The 18,689-nt window shown below is 38.6% G+C and overlaps 1 protein-coding gene across 1 annotated transcript; it reads right to left on the minus strand.

Moving 5' to 3' along the window:
* Positions 1–139: 139 nt before the first annotated feature.
* Positions 140–1,731, minus strand: LOC132126199 (proline rich transmembrane protein 1B-like). The gene is made up of 2 exons (XM_059537333.1): positions 1,333–1,731; positions 140–543 (listed from the first exon to the last, which is right to left on the minus strand). Exons 1-2 carry the CDS (start codon positions 1,729–1,731, stop codon positions 406–408), a joined length of 537 nt encoding a protein of 178 aa, XP_059393316.1. The 3' UTR covers positions 140–405.
* Between the last annotated feature and the right edge of the window lie 16,958 nt (positions 1,732–18,689).

Consider the following 18,689-nt stretch of genomic DNA (forward strand, 5'->3'; position numbering starts at 1 on the left):
TTCAAAATCAATATTCAAACACAATAAAAATTTACATTAGAATGTGTGTTTTAAAATAATAATGTGTATGTCGATCTCTCTCTCTCTCTCTCTCTCTCTCTCTCTCTCTATTTATTTATATTAGAACCAGAACACTCTGTTCCATTTCATTTTTAATGCTTTATTTGAAAGAAACATTTTAAATCAGCCTACTAACTAAAAATGTTGTTTCATTTCTGCCCAGAATGCACAGGTAATTGTACAATTTACAGCTCAATCTGCCAGCATTAAATACAACTTGAAATAAAACACATCCATATTAGATTATTCCCTCAGAGGGTCTGGAAAATATTTGTCATTTCATCCACAAAATCAAAGTCTTGAGTTACAGCATGAGTAGATGCATTTGAAGCAGAATACGTCTGTTCATAATGTAAAAATGATGATAAGTGACACTGCAGTGATTGTGAGGCCGATACCGAGAGCCACATTGTTGAGGATAAAGGCCGCTCTGGAGCTGCTCATCGCTATCTCTCGATGTCCAGCCAAGTTAGCATCTCGAGTCTGTGAAAACACAAAAGCTCAGCATAAGTGATTTTGAAAAACCTTTGGAAAAAATAAAAAAAGTAAATCCAGGAGCTTCATTAATTATAGCCCATTATAAGATAACAGTATTGGTGAAATCGAAAAGCTGTAAAGCATTCAGTTTTCATATTTAGCACCCGCAAGGTTTTCTTTACAGGCTAATAGTCCTGCACTTTCCATATAGATTGTACTTGATGCCTTCAAATGAAAATCCAAAGTTCAAAGTTATCCAGTATTATGACCCTAATCATGCTGTAATCTCTGGTGAAGCAAGATGGGATAATTGAGTTATATAATGAAGTTTTACAAGAACTGTAAAGTTTCAGTTGCAATGTGTCTGGTTTTCTGGCATTTGATTAATAGATAGTCACCTAATTTACTTGATAAAACTTTCAACTTTAAATTGTGTTATAAGTCCCGTCTTAAGCTAAAAGTTAAATACCGTATAATAGGTCTTAAGAAAATTAACAGGGCTATAAAATTAGGATAGATAAATAGATTTTTTTATAATCAAACTTCTATAGGTAGTTTTATGAAATACCATCTCTCTCTCTCTCTATGTGTGTGTGTGTGTGTGTGTATAAATCAGAAAAGAAACTTACTAAATATATAAAATTGCATCAGGGTTTTAGACCAAATGCATGTAACAGCAGACAGTGAGCAAGACTCAGATTAATTAAAACTTGATTAGCCATTTCTTAATTTAGGAGATTGTTTGAATGAGATATACACATGATGCAGAAAAGTCCTGCTAGAATGAATACTTACGTAGCACGAGTAGACAACAGCAGCGATGCCCAGAGGTAAGCAGCAGAACAGCATGGTGAAGAGGGAGTAGCCCAAATAATCCGGAGCAGCCATTAGCAGTGGAGCCATGACCACAGTGGGCTGAACTGTGACCCCAGTTTGACCATCATATGCTACTTGGGGATACACAGGCATTCCTGGATAGACATACTGGCCCTGAGGGGCTGCTGGAGATTCGTACGGTTGGTTTGGATATCCAGAAGGATTGGGATTGACTCTTGGAATCTGGTATCCTGCGTTGGGATAGTACGGTTGTTGCACAGACTGACCCATCCTTGACTTCTCCAGATGATCCTGTTCATCCTGAGGGTCAGTGAACGCAGGGTTTAGTCTTCCGACTGATGGTCCTTGATTGTTCATTTCTTCTCTTGTTCTCCTGTAAGTGTACTAAATGATCTTAATGGTTGCTCTCTTTCGTTTCGTGTGCAACTAGATGCTCCTCGCTGGACACTGGTTAATTTGCAGTCAGTCTTGTGCTTTTATGAACTTCGTCCTTTTATGGTGATCATGTGTGGATTTATGTGAATCTGACGGGAAGTGGTGTCGTAGCTTGCAATTTTGTTTATGGTTTTTGAAGATGAGGGTGTCATGCAACCTAGATTCACTTAATATACACTGTAAAAATGATTGTGATTTTAACAGTAAAAGACTGTACAAATGCTACAGTAAAAACCTGTCAATTAGTAAATAGTAAGTTTCCATACATTTTGCGCTATATACAGTGTTCTTTATAAGTATTGCTCTCCTCAGCTCGTAAAAAAAGCTATGATGAGCTTTGGTTCATCATGTGACTCATCTCCACCAGTTTTTGGAGGTTATTAGTGCATTACAATGATTCAAAACAGATATCAATACTTCAATATGTTTGTTTATTAATATTACATCAGTTAATGAAGGATGGTATTTTAATGTGAATTTAATATTTTTTTAGGGTGAGGTTCTGGCAACCACAGGTGCCGGTATTTTACTGTAAATGTCACAGATTTTATGTTTTACAGTGTAGTAAAACATGTACAGTAGAGGAAGAGAAAACTTTTCACATTTGAATTGTTGATGTCAGAGTCAGGTCTAAAGTATTTTACCTGTCATTTAAAGGTGACCTATTAGATCCTTTTTTATGTCAAATATGTCTCTGATATCCCCAGAGTGTATATGTGAAGTTCTACAGGTAGCTCAAAATACCCCACAGATATTTTTTATACACTATAACTGGAGCTTGTAAAAACAGCTGCAGAGACTTTTATTTAGAAGGTAAGACTTATTCTGCCAAGCCTTGCCCTTCCTCCTCCCATTCATATTCAAGTACACTCTTAAAGATAAAGGTGATTAAAAGGTTTGTCACAGTGATGCCATTGAAGAACCATTTTTGGTTCCACAAAGAACCTTTCAGTCAAATATTCTTTAAAAAACTATCTCTTTCTTACCTTTTTATAATCTGAAGGACCTTCTTTCGCCACAAAGTAACTTTTGTGAAACAGAAAGGTCTTCAGATGTTAACGGTTTTTAAGGAATCATTTAGACAAAAAGGTTTTTCTATGGCATCATGAAGCACCTTTATTTTTAAGAGTGTATGTGAGTGTACAGCCAGTGCTTTAAGTGGCCCAAAAGAGGTGCCGGTACTCTATTATAGCCAATTTTTTTGATGACTCCCCTCATCCCCTGAGGTAAAAACAACTATATTGAATTGGTTTTATATACAGCAGTCAACAGGCGACCTTAATAATAAGTCCATTTATTAGTTTGTGGATTTGCTTGAGCTAGAAAAAACTACTGAACATAAATAAAATGTGCAAAAGGATTTTGAAAAAATACCCTAAGAAAGAGCTACTGCTTTAATTCATTAGCTTGCGTCTGAGTGTACGTGTTTCACACACCCTCTCCGGCCACGTTGAGTTGTTGACACTGACAGCGGCAAAAGCGACGCATGCGCTTGTCACTTGTAAAACTCAAGGGTGTATGGGTAATGTAGTCTCTGCTCTCGGTGGGACGAATTAGGAAGCGTGCATTGTGAAGGGCGCTCTGAAAAGAGGCAGCGCAGGCAAAGGATTAAAACCTCTATTAAAACAGATGTCCAAATGAATGTACCGGTACGCTAAAAGCACGTTCTGGGCGCACGGAGATGTGGCGGTACGCTCAAGAGCTATATTTGGAAGTGGCGGTACGGAGTACCGGTGCGTACCGGCCCACTTAAAGCACTGTCTATATCAGTCTATGTCAGTTAAATTAACCATATATTATTATATGAAATCAGCATGGAAATCAGCTAATGGGTCTAGAGATGTCAACATATCACTATACTCAGTTTGTAGTTCTCCAAAAGCATCTGCTGATAGTGACTTCACCAATCAAATGTCACACATCGTAGCAAAGCACAAATTTGCATGCATCGCTCCAGCATTAAGAATATAAGGCATATGCTGCATTCAGTCTAAAATAAGTATCTTGCACAACACATTTCATGGAAAAGTGAATATACTAGGTACCTGGGTCATTCCCTGTGCAGTCTTTGGCCTGACAGACTGTTAGACTGCGTTATCATTTGGCTATGCCACAGTTCCAATACTCAAATCAACAGGCATGGTTATTTCATAAATGCATGGTAATTTTGCCCTACTTTGCTGATAACCATGGGGTGGCCTGGAAAGACTGTCTTAGCGGCATTTGGGGACAGGTAGGTGGTCAAAGAGGGGTTCTTTTAAAGGGTACCTTTTATGCAAAATCCACTTTTATTTGTTGTTTGGACATAAATGTGTGTTACCAGTGTGTGAGAACAAACACCCTGCAATAATAAAAATCCACCCAATACTAATTTTTTTAATCCCCTTTAAAAAACAAGTCAGTCTCACTAGGCCTGCCATTCTTATTCAGTGTGACATCACATTATACAGGGCGGGGCCAAACGGGTTGATTGATAGCACTGCATTGCTATAGTTTCTGCCCTCAGCGATTATTTGCTGTCCTCCATTTTCTCAGTTTGACGTTTTAACCATATTTGTGTGCATACATTAAGTATTTTTTAAATGATCAGCGTTTTTCAGATTCGTATGCGCCATTCGTAGTGTAAGATTCGTTTGGTAGCGTGGTCATGTGGCTCAGTCCATTAATCAGCCCAGATAATAGGTCAGCGTGGCGCGAGCTCTGTACCATTTTGCTGTTTCATCTCACTTTCAGTGCCATTTGGCTTCCCATATGTACGGCTAAACACCGGTTCTCTCACCCCCAGTTATGTTGCTTCTACCAGCTGTGTATTGCTGTAGATTTGCAATGCAGAAAGATGTATATGCGACACCCTCTTCAGGAGATAGGAGGGGGGCAATGCAACTCATTTGCATTTAAAACGATACACACTTTTTTAAGACACACCCCCAAAATCTCATTTTCCAGCTGTTATAATAATGATCTGTTGGGTATTTTCAGCAGCAGGTGCATGATGTGTCTTCTTCTTCTTGCTTTATGGCTGATTGCAGACTTATAAGTGCATTACTGCCACCTATCTCTCAAGTGGACGATTGACACTCTATCTACAATCTCAATTAGGAGTGTCAATGGTCCACTTGAGAGATAGGTAATGCACTTAAAAGTCTGTGATCCACCATAAAGCAAGAAGAAGAAGACGCTTTTTTTATTGTATGTTTTAGCCGTGATTCCCATCCACTTCCATTGTAAGACTGACACACTGCCAATGTTTGTGTTAAAAATATTTGTTTGTATTCTGCTGAAGAAACAAAGTCACCTACATCTTGGATGCCCTGGGGGTAAGCAGATCAACTTAAATTAAAATTTTTTGGATGAGCTATCCCTTTAAGGGATCCCCTGCATTTGTCTTCCACTTCTTTCACTTTTCTTGCCTTCGCAACACACAATGTTTGCATGTAGTATGCAATACACAATGTGTATTGTTTGCATATGTAAATATATGAAAATGTAATGTAGACTAATTTAGTAAGTGAAAGTGTACGCTTTGTTCTGTTAAAGGAAGAATTATTATTATTATTATTATAATACCCAAGTACTTGACACATTCATGTCAGATTCTTGTCAGATATACAATTGTAGTCATAAATTTACATGCAATACACTTGCAAAACTGCATGTTATTGTTTAATAATGTCCTGAATAAGCTATTTCACATAACAGATGTTTATATGTTCTCCATAGGACAAAATAATAACTGAATCTATAAAATTTACACCATTAAAAAGTTTACATACCCTTGGTTCTTAATACTGTGTGTCACTATTAAAAAAGGTGATTTTCTTTTTTTTTACTGATGCTCAAGAAGGTAACACGACACATTAAGAGCTGAGGGGGTGTAAACATGAGGAGGCATGTGTATTTAGTATAGTGGGTTTTTTTTATTCATCAAGGCAACAGATTAGTACAATTTTAAGTAAACTAAACAAATTACTTTTTACAGTGTTATAAAATCTTTGCATTGATATGTGCATATTACATTTAACAAGATCACAATCAGAAAACATACCTTGTAGATAACCAGAAAAAAAGTGTATGCATTTAATGCAACAGAACTTTTGCTTTTAGATTATGTGTTTATACATATAAAACTTTAAAACCAGAACAAATCTATTTCCTTTTAATTTTAACACTTTATTTGATTGTGTAATTTAAAAAAGAAATGGGAACGTTTTAAATCAGCACTAAGTGAAAAGCAGTTTTTCCTGCATTAAATATAACAAGAAATAAAATATAAATGTACATAAGATTATTCCCTCAAAGGGTCTGGAAAATAATTGTCTTTTCTTCCACAAAATCAATGTCTTGGTAACAGTATGAATAGCTGCATTCGAAGCAGAATCTGTTCATAACTATCCGTCCCAATATTTGAAATCCTTTCACTGATTTTCTACTGAAGAAAAAAAGCTTTAAAAGTTAAATTTTTCAATCTGGTCTAGCAGTGGTCCAACACTTTCATCAATGACAAAATAATTGGGATGGCCAATCAAATCAAAGTAGACGGGTTTACTGTTCACAGAAATCATCTACTGTAGCATTAAGTTTGAAGCTAAAAGAGAGCTAGAAGTTGCAAATAAGTCATTACAAACATTAGTCAACAGTTTTACAAAAGAAAACACAACACAAGTTGGTCATCCCCAAATGTTCAAGACATGGTTAATGCCTTATTGCCACTGTAAATATGAGCATAATGATCACTGCAGTTATTGCAAGGCCGACACCGAGAGCCACATTGTTCAGGATAAACGCCACTCTGGAGTGGCTCATCGCTAACTCTCGCTGTCCAGCCAAGTTAGCATCTCGAGTCTGTGAAAACAGATGTCAAGCATACTGAAGTGAGTTTTAAAAGCCCAAGGAGAAAAACTCCTATCCAGAAGCTACAAGAAGTTTACTACATTTCAGCCCATGTATTTATATCCCATTGTGAGATTAAACATTAAAGTAAAATTCAAACAGCTTCCAGTTTTAATATTTAGTGTATGAATTTTAATAAATGTAATAAAATCTTTTATTTAGGTCATTTTATGTTTGTTTTCAATACATTTGATGTGATTTTAAAGTGATTTTTACGTTATGTTAGAGTGTCTCATTTATATATATATAGTCAGAAAAAAAAAAACGTACTAAATATATAAAATTGCATCAGTGTATTAGACCTAATGTATGTATCTCAATAAATATTGTAATTCTTGCATGTACAGAGGGAAAGTGTGCAGGGCAGTTTATTCTTCATTAAAACATGATGAGCCATTTGGATTCTTGATTTAGGAGATTGTTTGATTGAGATATACACTTGAAGCACAAAAAATTCTTCTAGAATGAATACTTACGTAGCACGAGTAGACAACAGCAGCGATGCCCAGAGGTAAACAGCAGCACAGCATGGTAAAGATGGAGTAGCCCAAATAATCCGGAGCAGCCATTACAACTGTAGTCATGACCACAGTGGGCTGAACTGTGACCCCAGTTTGACCATCATATGCTACTTGGGGATACACAGGCATTCCTGGATAGACATACTGGCCCTGATGGCCTCCTGGAGATTCGTACGGTTGGTTTGGATATCCAGAAGGATTGGGATTGACTCTTGGAATCTGGTATCCTGCGTTGGGATAGTACGGAGGTGGCACAGACTGACCCATCCTTGACTTCTCCAGATGATCCTGTTCATCCTGAGGGTCAGTGAACGCAGGGTTTATTCTTCCGACTGGTGGTCCTTGATTGTTCATTTCTTCTCTTGTTCTCCTGTAAGTGTACTAAATGATCTTAATGGTTCTTCTCTTTCGTTTCGTGCCCAACTGAGATGTTCCTTGCTGGATACTGGTTTATCTGGTTTATCTGTCTTGTGCTTTTATGAACTTTGTCAACATAGGAATCTAACAGGAAGTGGTTTTGTAATTGTATCTGTGGATTTTAAAAATAAGGGTGTCAAACAACCTGCCTGTGCTGACATTTGCATGAGCTTCTACCTAATGACAGATAAGGACAGGTTCCATGTAAATCACTTAATATAGAAAAACATGCAAGGGAGGAGAAAACATTTCCCGTATCTTTTGTTGGTGATGTCAGAGATCATGCCCAATCAGTCGCTATACAGTATTTTACCTCTCATTTAATAAACGCTCATGCAGATATGAGCTTGGAAAAGTTGTGTGGAAAATATGTCACAGGAAATATGCCACAGATGTCATTCACATGGTTCAACATTTTAGCTGGATGAATTCACGGGCCAGTTGCATAAACTCAGCCACAATCTTTAGATTGTGTCTTGTTACCATTAATAAAAGCAATCTACCAAAAAATAAAAAAGTTATGACCAGACTTGAAGAAAAAAATATTAGATCACAAAATTTTAAGACTACTCTAAACAGTTTATGCAGCCGGAGATTTTTATTCTGGTCTTCCATTTTTGAAAGCAACTCCCTTTACAGGTTGGCTTGACGCCTCCTATTCTGGGCACAAAGGCAATGTGGCTCCAGGAGAATGGACCATACATCCTCATATGGTTCAAGAAATCTGGTCTGTCTTTAGGAAGGCAGAGGTATACCTCTTCGCCTCAGATGACAGCTCTCACTGCCCAACTTATTTCTCAATGCATCGAGATTTTCTGGCCTATGGTCAATGGGCATGCCCCTTCCACACTCAAAGTGTATGTGGCAGCTATTGCAGCGGATCATTCCCTCGAAGCTTGCCATTTGATCGGTAGAAATGATCTGATTTTTAAGTTCTTGAAAGGTACCCGGAGATTTAACCCTACTCATCCTCAGACCGTACCAATCTGAGACTTGTCAAAAGTCCTTAGGGTCCCAATATTTTTAGACCTGGATAAATTTATTTTGGTGTAACAACCATTACATCTGTTATGCTAAAATTTTACTTTGACAAGCCAAAAACTGTTTTTAAAGTAAATGAGTGCCTTCCATTCTCATGTGTTTCTGCTTTTCACAGTCTGGCAGAAATGATGGGTGGTTCCAAAATACATGGTCAGCTGATAGTAAAAGTGTACAGTTGTGTGCTGTCTTCTCTTTTAATTTGTATTAATTTTTTTCAGAATGGAAATTCTGAATTCATTTTTACAGGTGAATTTTTTTTACATTTTTAACTGTGAGTACTGTCATTATGGGTTTAATTCTATTGTCCTGTGTATGTGTGAGGATATGTGGTTCTGTCAATGTGAAGATGGACAATAGATCTTTAGTGGAATACAACGTTTGTAATCTAAGCCATCATTGTCTTCTGCGATGTGTAGTGTTCAGACTGGATAGTCTAGATCAGGGGTTTTCAACCTGTGGGGGGGGCGCCAACACCTGTTAAGGGGGGCGCAAGAAACTGTGAATTCAGAGGCTTAAGTGAAACGTGAATTTAAGATAGCAAATCTTAACGGAAAATGGAAAGCTTAATTGGGATGATACAAAAAAAGAAATAACTCTCCATCTACAAGCCCTGTCTGCACATTTCAATAAGTATTTTCCTGAGCAGCATAGTTGGAACCAGTACGATTGGGTTCGTAACCCCTTCATCGAATGCGCAGTGAGTCTGTCATCAAATCAGCAGGATGCCCTTCTGGACCTTTCAAGTGACCGAACTTTGAAGACACTGTTTGACTCGAACACACTGCCGGAATTCTGGCTGTCAGTGGAGACAGAGTACTCTGAACTTGCGAGACTTGCAATTGATATACTTTTGCCTTTTGCCTCAACTTGGCTCTGCGAAGCAACATTTTCTATATTAACTTACATCAAAAGCAAGTATCGCTCACGCTTATTGACAGTGGACGATGATTTGCGGATAGCCGTGTCGGGTATCAAACCACGGATTGGTATGTTGTGCTCTCAGAAACAGGCTCAGCCATCACATTAGGTAAGCTAGATATGTACTGTTTCAATATAACTATTTTTATGCACGCTATATGCAGCACATAATACAGGTGACGAGTGGAAAAAGTTTTATTGTGAGATTATTTTGTATGCTGTAGCAAGGCTACGGTGAATGCGCTGTTGGCGCGACTTTTGTTTGTTGATTTGAGTTTTGTAAATAAAACGTGCGAGTCCCAGTCACGCCGACCCTTTCTTCCTTCCCAACACTGAACCTATTCACAACACTGAACCATTTTTCAAAAATAAGTTTGTTCTTAATGAAAATTTTGAAAATTGCAAAGTGGAAATGGCACCCGTTTCGTAGAATGACTCTTGTATAGCAATGATGTTCGTTTGCACGCACTTTGGGAGGGTGGGGGGCGCGAATGTAATTAGACAAACTTTGGGGGGCGCATATCCTAAAAGGTTGAAAACCCCTGGTCTAGATGAGGTGATGATGCAATTGTGGAGGTGTGTGTTCAGTGCTCATGTCCGGGAGATGGACAGAGTCTAATCTGTAGCAATCTGTGTTGCAAAAATGAGTTCCGTTGGTCAGATCTGATGACATGTCGGGAGGGGGCGGACACGTGATCGGCTCGGAATGCATTTTCAATGTGCACATTGAATTTTGCTACATTCATTGCGGGACACTGAATGAAAATGCAATCGTAAGTGTCTTGACTGTGAGTGTTAATGCATTTAAGAAAAATACCATTTAAATGATAATTTTGCCACAGTTTTTTCTTGAACATGTTATACATATCTAATCATTTCTGTATACATTTCATTTTAATTTTGCAACTTATAAAGCGTTTAAATTAGTTTTCATTTTACATATTTAAACTGGTGTATGAAATGGCAAATGAAAATTATGTCATTTCATTTTCATTTTCATTTTGCACCAAACGTTGCACAAATGTATTGGAGAATGTAAATGTCAATACAGAAATGAATTGTCATTTTACATATTACATTGTCATTTTGCATATTACATCCCAAATTGAATATTGCATACCCATACGCTTCCATATTTGTTTGCATGCTTTGTTAAATATTTTAAATAAAAAAGCATCAATATTTTACTATAATAAGTGATACATTGACCATAATGAATTAATTTATAAGGATTGAAAATTAGCCACACTGAAATAAATTTATTTCTATTTTATTTATTATTTCTTTATTTTTAACGCTTAATTGTTATGAACATAGCCTGCATTTAGTCCAGTCTGTTTCTGTTTATCTGTAGTCACAGTAGCCTGTATACGTACATCACATTTAGAAAGAATGATCATTTCTATATTTTTATAAAAGCTCCCGAACAAAAAACACTATTATATTTTTAAGACATAGGCTATGTGGAGCTTTCGAGACGAGATTTATGACAGATAAAATGTTACTGAATAAATACATGATTGTGATAGAGAATAAGCAGATGTCTGATTTCTTCAACCGGTCACATTTACCTTGTTTACTATGGTAACGTTAATGCCTAGCGTGCAACTTTTGTATGCTTAAAAATATTTCTGCCTTGTATGGAAATTATAATCCACATTGGATCAAATTATATCAAACACTCACTGCTGACTGAAAGTGAGTTTTGAGCTCAACTTATTTTAAAAAGTTTTTAATGCTGGTGTTTTAGCTGTTAGCTTTATGAAATGATCCGCGGCGCTGATGCTCCAGACGTGGAGAATCTCTGCCTTTGTTCATAACCCCTCCTCTAGCCCCAGCTGGCCCGCTTTGGCCCAAGGTTTTCGTCGGGCCAAAAAACCCTGGCCGTTGGCCCCAGTGTTGGTCATCTTACTAGAAAAAAGTAATTAGTTACAGTTACAAATTTCTTCTCCCAAAATGTAATTGAGTTACTAATTCAGTTACCACATTGTAAAAGTAATTAGTTACTCAGCAAAGTAACTGTGACGTTATTTTTTATGTTCTATAACGCTATTACGTCCAATAACATCTTTTATATATAAGATGTTTATATTAACTGATTGAAGAATAAAAACACTTAAGTATTTTAGAAAATGTTGTATTTATTTGAACTCAATAGATTGCAGCCTGCCATATGATATGCATATGTGGCAGGATGGATTGTGGTTGGATTCAGTCCCTCCTCCCCATTTAGTTAGATTGGCTTTATCCGTTCTAGCCAGTTTACGATTGGCTCGTGGTGGCCAATCAGGTCAGGAGGAGCATGTTATAGCTCGAACGTAACCCCGGGTAGTGCGTGACGCTGAAGGCGCGTGTTGTTTGGGTTCACCCAGTTTTTGGTGGTGTCGCAGAATTCCTTGCTTTGTTGCGGCTACCTAGCCTGGCCAGCCAGACTTACATCAAGATGTTTAGTCTGGAAACTCTCCATAGACGAGGCTTACTCCGAGGGGCGGGATAAACGGCTGTCTCTCAAAATCCCTCTGCACGCAATAGGATAGCGCTACAACCAATCAGAGCAACGTATCCAGTCGGCAAAACTCCAAACACATCTTCCTTTTTTAAAAATGACTTAAGTGCCGTTCTTTGCTCTTTTCTTAAAGAGAAACTTAACTCCAAGTCCTCCAGAGTCGCGGCCAAAGCCGATTCAAAAGATCGTTGTTCGACAGCTGCAGCCGCCATTCTTTGTTTTCAAGTGGCAGCCGTCGCAACTCTCTGTCGTCATATGTTAAGCCCGCCCCGCCTGCTCTATACACGACGTGATTGGCCTGACCCAATCTGGGTTTTTGCTGCTAGAAGGTGTATTGAGAGTTGCTAGACTGTACTCTAGGCTGTACTCATTGTACTCATTTTGCTGCCGCTAGGGTGCGTCTAGATTTCTAGGCTAGCGCCTACCCCGTTTTCCACCGGATTGAACGGAATAACATGTTATTGTTGACTCGCACACGGCGCATTCCTGTGAGATTCATGTGTCAGCGTGCTGTTGCTCAGGTAAGTAGTTTTACGTTCGGGCTATGTGGTTGCCTTATTTGGGTGGTAGTTTAATAGAACTATTATTGTGTGTTTTTAGGGATAGCTACCATCGCAAGGAAGCGTTTGCGGCCTGCCTTGGGGCAACTGCTGCTTTGTTTTGCGCTATGAATGCACGTCTCTTCTAAGTGCGGAATTTCGCTTCGCCGAGTCCGAGTTAATGGACTGAGTTCATCTTTCAAACAAAGATATCGCCTCATTGGCCACTTGTGTGGCCGACTGAGTATCTGCCCTCATTCAGTTATTCACGGATGAATGTGTTTGTTACGTGATTTAATTGTGATCGTTTGAGTGGGTTGTGCATCCTTGTTTCTTAAACGATTATTCCGTTTGTCTCGTTTGTTTGCTTATTTCATTTATCAGTCTTACTGTTTTTGCAACGTTATTTCATTTGTTTTGTTTTTTGTTTATTCATTTATCAGTATTTTGTTTTTGTGAAATTATTTCATTTGTTCTTTTGTTTATTCTGTCCCTGTTATATGTTTGAGGAGCTGAGTGCTGACGGTGGGGACGGCGCGCTCGAGGTGGTGGGCTCTCTCTTTGGTGGGTAGTGTGGGTACCCTCACAGTGTGATTATTGCTGTGCTGTTTGTGTGATCGTGCACATGCGTTGGGGTGGGTTATTTGGATACTTCTGCCCGACGGCCCGAGTCGCTGGACGCCCACCAGTAAGCCTCAAGCTTGGTCTTGTGAGTGTGCGTGTGTGAGAGACTCCTTGTCAGTACACTGACTCACCCATCGTATGTGCTACTTATTATTGTGTTTTATTGATGAAGATGAATTGTTAAATCCATTGGATTGTGAATTTAGATATGTTGTGATATAGACCTACTATTAATTCTCCTCCAGAGTATAGTGTTTTAGGAATGTGCTGACGTCAGCTTTCAGAGTGTTTACTACTTTTTGCTGTGAATTTGCTGTAAATTTGATTAATAAAATTGGTATTTTTTTGTATGGAACCACTTCTCTGTTTGTTCAATGCCCGAACCTGATGGCCTAAGTTTATAGAAACCTTGGTGGTTACTTACAGTTCCCCGGGTTAGATCTCGGGGTGGCGTAGTCGAATTACATTACTGCCGCTGCTACATTTTGGCGTAGTCGGCAGGGTGGCCTGAACTATAACAGAGAAGTGTATCCTATTTTCTTGTGTTGTGGATGAATGTTACTTGTGTTTTGTTTGAGGGCCACGTTTCTAGCATTTGTAAAACTGCATTTTTCCATCTCAAAAATATATCTAAATTACGGCCTATGCTCTCAATGTCAAATGCAGAAATGTTAATCCATGCATTTATGACCTCAAGGTTAGATTATTGTAATGCTTTATTGGGTGGTTGTTTTGCACGCTTAGTAAACAAACTAGTCCAAAATGCAGCAGCAAGAGTTCTTACTAGAACCAGGAAGTATGACCATATTAGCCCGGTCCTGTCAACACTGCACTGGCTCCCTATCAAGCATCGCATAGATTTTAAAATATTGCTTATTACTTATAAAGCCCTGAATGGTTTAGCACCTCAGTATTTGAATGAGCTCCTTTTACATTATAATCCTCTACGTCCGCTATGTTCTCAAAACTCAGGCAATTTGATAATACTTAGAATATCAAAATCAACTGCAGGCGGCAGATCCTTTTCCTATTTGGCGCCTAAACTCTGGAATAACCTACCTAACATTGTTCGGGAGGCAGACACACTCTTGCAGTTTAAATCTAGATTAAAGACCCATCTCTTTAACCTGGCATACACATAACATACTAATATGCTTTTATTATCCAAATCCGTTAAAGGATTTTTAGGCTGCATTAATTAGGTAAACCGGAACCGGAAACACTTCCCATAACACCCGATGTACTTGCTACATCATTAGAAGAATGGCATCTACGCTAATATTTGTCTGTTTCTCTCTTGTTCCGAGGTCACCGTGGCCACCAGATCCAGTCTGTGTCCAGATCAGAGGGTCACTGCAGTCACCCGGATCCAGTACGTATCCAGACCAGATGGTGGATCAGCACCTAGAAAGGACCTCTACATCCCTTAAAGACAGTGGAGACCAGGACAACTAGAGCCCCAGATACAGATCCCCTGTAAAGACCTTGTCTCAGAGGAGCACCAGGACAAGACCACAGGAAACAGATGATTCTTCTGCACAATCTGACTTTGCTGCAGCCTGGAATTGAACTACTGGTTTCGTCTGGTCAGAGGAGAACTGGCCCCCCAACTGAGCCTGGTTTCTCCCAAGGTTTTTTTCTCCATTCTGTCACCGATGGAGTTTCGGTTCCTTGCCGCTGTCGCCTCTGGCTTGCTTAGTTGGGGACACTTCATCTACAGCGATATCGTTGACTTGATTGCAAATAAATGCACAGACACTATTTAACTGAACAGAGATGACATAACTGAATCCAATGATGAACTGCCTTTAACTATAATTTTTGCATTATTGACACTGTTTTCCTAATGAATGTTGTTCAGTTGCTTTGACGCAATGTATTTTGTTTAAAGCGCTATATAAATAAAGGTGACTTTGACTTTGACTTAATACAGAGTGTCAAAAGTATGAATGGAAGAATTGCAGGGTCTATTAGTTAAGCATGCAACAGCTCAGAAAAATATCCATAACACCTCTAAAGCATAGTTATAATTTACATCGTCTCAACCAGAAAATTCACACTTGTACTGTATATAGATAGTGTAAAATTAGCACAGCTAGGTAGAGGTTCTAACAAGTTTATTGTGAGATGCATGCACTTTTCTCTCCATCTTCTAAATAAACAAAGCACATAGCAACTTAAACCTCAAAGATTAATACTTATAGAAATGGGAAACAGAAGGTGTGATCAAATCATCTGAAACTTATATAATTTTAGAGCTGGAGCTTTAAGTTTTAATGACTCAAAGTCACTTGTTAATGCTTCCGGCTCAAGATTAATCCTATTATATTCAGCCATCTCTCTTACCAGTTTCATTATTCTCCTATTCAGAGTTTTCTGTTCGCATCAGCTTTATTACATTTCTCAATTTGAAATTCATTTTCTGCTGGGTATTCCGGGTTTCTTATTTTTCCGGCGATGCCTCACGACTTTCGCTTGCTTTTTGACTTTTTGGCTATCTTCCACTTGCAGTTTTTTAAAGATGAGATCACCAAAGTCAACATGTATTTTATTTGCTTCACGGTCTCTGTTCCCTATAGAAATTGGTCCAGTATGGAATTGATCAGAAAATTGATCTTCCATATTATTAACTGGATTTCCTACAATGTGTATAACTTACAGTATGTTGTGCAACAAAACTTAAAAGTATCCTCAAGTTACATTTACCACAGGCTTTATTTTAATTGAAAAACCCCATTACAGGAAAATCTAGAAGGAAACCATGACAAATTATTCTTCCGGGTTCTGACGTTATTGTTCCCCCACTCTATTGGCAGTAAATAGAAATTACTACTTTTAGTCTCTGAATTTAAAGTTTTACCCTCTGTGCTTATTCCAGGAGGAATTAGGAGAGCCAGACATCACTTGAATTGAAAGGTATCGGTCTCCACACTCCACTGAAGACCTAAAGCTCTCTCAACAGGCAATTTATCTCGATCCAGTTCTAGCTGCTGTATATCCTTAGTTCGGTGTTCCCCAGGAACTGACTGCAACACTCTGCGACTGTTGCTGATCCATTTTGTTGAACAGAAAACCTCCCTTTTGACAGAGAACAGTTCGATTTGTAACCATAGAGATGGCCACTTCCTCAGAAGAGACACTCTTCAGACAGTCATCCACATAAAAGTTATTGTTGATGGTGTCAATTACCTCAGCTGGAAAGTCTGCTGTCTCAATTTTCCATCAGGCCACCACAAGAACCGAAGAAAATCTACCTCTTCTTTGGCTACTTTAACTTGATGAACATTACTGAAATGTCAGCCATGAAGGCTACTGGCTCTTACCTGAATCTCATCAGCACACTTACCAAAGAATTGGTAAGGTTAGGGCCTTGCAACAATTGGCTATTAATTGAGGTTCCTTTATATGTTGCTCCACAATCAAACACAAATGTTACCTTCTTGGGATGAAACACCCCGTGATGAGGAATGTACCAAACTTAGCCATCCACATGATCTAGTTGGTGAGATGGTACCTTTAAGTACAACATCAGCAAGAAAATGAGATTACTTTACATGAAACCCTTTGTTTCTTTCCAGTTTCCTTTTCAGGCCATTTAATCATTGCCTAGCAACACAGAAGTTGTCAGGTAACATGACATTACCAGTCTTGAATGGCAACTGTAGGCTATAATGTCCATCCTGAAGCATGACTGTGTGGTTCATTATGTCAACAAACCGAAGATCTTCCCTTGACATTTCTACTTTATCAGCAGTCCTTTCGCTGAAATCATAATTGAACTGATTGTTGAGCAACTCCTCCAACTTAACAACAGAAGTTCTATTAACAGTAACGAAGAAGAATGTTGACCCTCTATCCACTCAACTTTAACACTTTCATTAGATGTTCTGAACAAAAAAGTAGCTGAGCTTCCCGGGTCAAGAAAAGCATAGGTATGCATCACGTTTTCACCTTTTATAGCTTTCACCTGAACTGGTATGATTGGCATTAAACTCCTCTCATTACCCGCCCCTGTATGAACACAAGTTTTAGCAGACACTACTTAAGACATTTCCTCCAACTCTTTCCCAGTTACCTCCTTGCGATATATGTGCAGGATAGTTGGATGCACTTCTCCACAAACCTCACAAATCAAACGATTGTCAAATTCCTTACTTATATGTCCTGTCTTTAGACAATCAAAACAAATTTCTTTGGCTTTCAAGAATTCAATCTTGTCTCGGTGAGTCTTCCTCTTCAAAGAAAAACATCTTTCCAATGGATGTTGATTTGCACAGAACAAACAGTTTCCATTAGACTTAGATACAGAGCAGTGTCTTTGCTGTATTGACCTAATGTCAGTCTTAGTTGGAATTGAAACAACAACATCAGTGGAAAAACTATTCCCTCTAAAAGTCTTGCACACTTGGGATTTGAATTTACCTGTGCCCTGTTTGTCCTGGATATCTCCAAACACAGGATCAGATCACCTTAACCTGTTGTTCAATAAACTCAACAATGTGAGAGAACTTTGCTCTGCCTTGACTGGACTCCATAATCTCACAAGCCTGAGCCCTCCGTTGCTCTCTCAGCTTGCAAGGTAACTTTGTTACAACAATCTTCATGTTGCTAGGCATGTTAAGTTCTTGCATGTATGAAAGTTCATTGATGGTATTGCAACATGTACGCGAAAACAAAGCATAAGCCTGTAATTCCTGCACATCCTCTGCCTTTAAAGTGGGCCAGCCCAAGTCTTTCTTCAGATAGGCTGTAGATACCTTGAATTCATCACCAAAATGTTCTTTTAGTAATCTTTTGGCCAATGCATAGCCTCTGTCTGGGGCCATATGCTGGCAACTGTGGACCAGATCTTTAGGCTGTCCTCTTGTAAACTGCTCAAGAATATACAAAAAAATCCTTTTTATTATCAGTTTTTTCTTTAATGCCATGTTCAAACGCTCTGATAAATGCAATATACTGCAATGGGTCACGATCAAAAACTGGGATCTCTCTTTTTGGTAGGATACGAGGATTTCCTTGCTGAGATGAAGTAAGATGTTAATTCCTCTTGTCTTTTTAAGACTTCAAGCAGTGGCTCACGATGAGGAGGAAGAACATGTGACATTTGATCGACTCCCATATTGCTTTGTTGCACTTGAGCAGAATATTGGAAATCAGACTGTTGAGCTGCGTGGAATATTTGTAGATTTCTCCATCCTTTCCTTTGATTCGCTGTTATGACTCGCGATGCAGAGACATCATCTGCTCCAGGTATATTCATTGACACTGAATTCACTGGTACGTATTTATTTGCATTGGGATTCAGACCCCTTGGCCGAGAACATTTGCTTTGATTATGGGGAAGTCGTGGACTAGTGGTTAGAGAGTTTGACTCCTAACCCTAGGGTTGTGGGTTCTAATCCTGGGCTGGAAATACCACAACTA

The sequence above is a fragment of the Carassius carassius genome, chromosome 44, assembly GCF_963082965.1.
Source record: "Carassius carassius chromosome 44, fCarCar2.1, whole genome shotgun sequence".
NCBI classification, from domain to species: Eukaryota; Metazoa; Chordata; class Actinopteri; order Cypriniformes; family Cyprinidae; genus Carassius; species Carassius carassius.

Excerpts from the sequence above, each read along its gene's own strand:
- LOC132126199 (XM_059537333.1), bottom strand. The coding sequence starts at position 1,731 with ATGAACAATCAAGGACCATCAGTCGGAAGACTAAACCCTGCGTTCACT. Across the intron at positions 544-1,332 it reads CTGTTGTCTACTCGTGCTAC|ACTCGAGATGCTAACTTGGC; the intron begins GTAAGTATTCAT and ends GTGTTTTCACAG.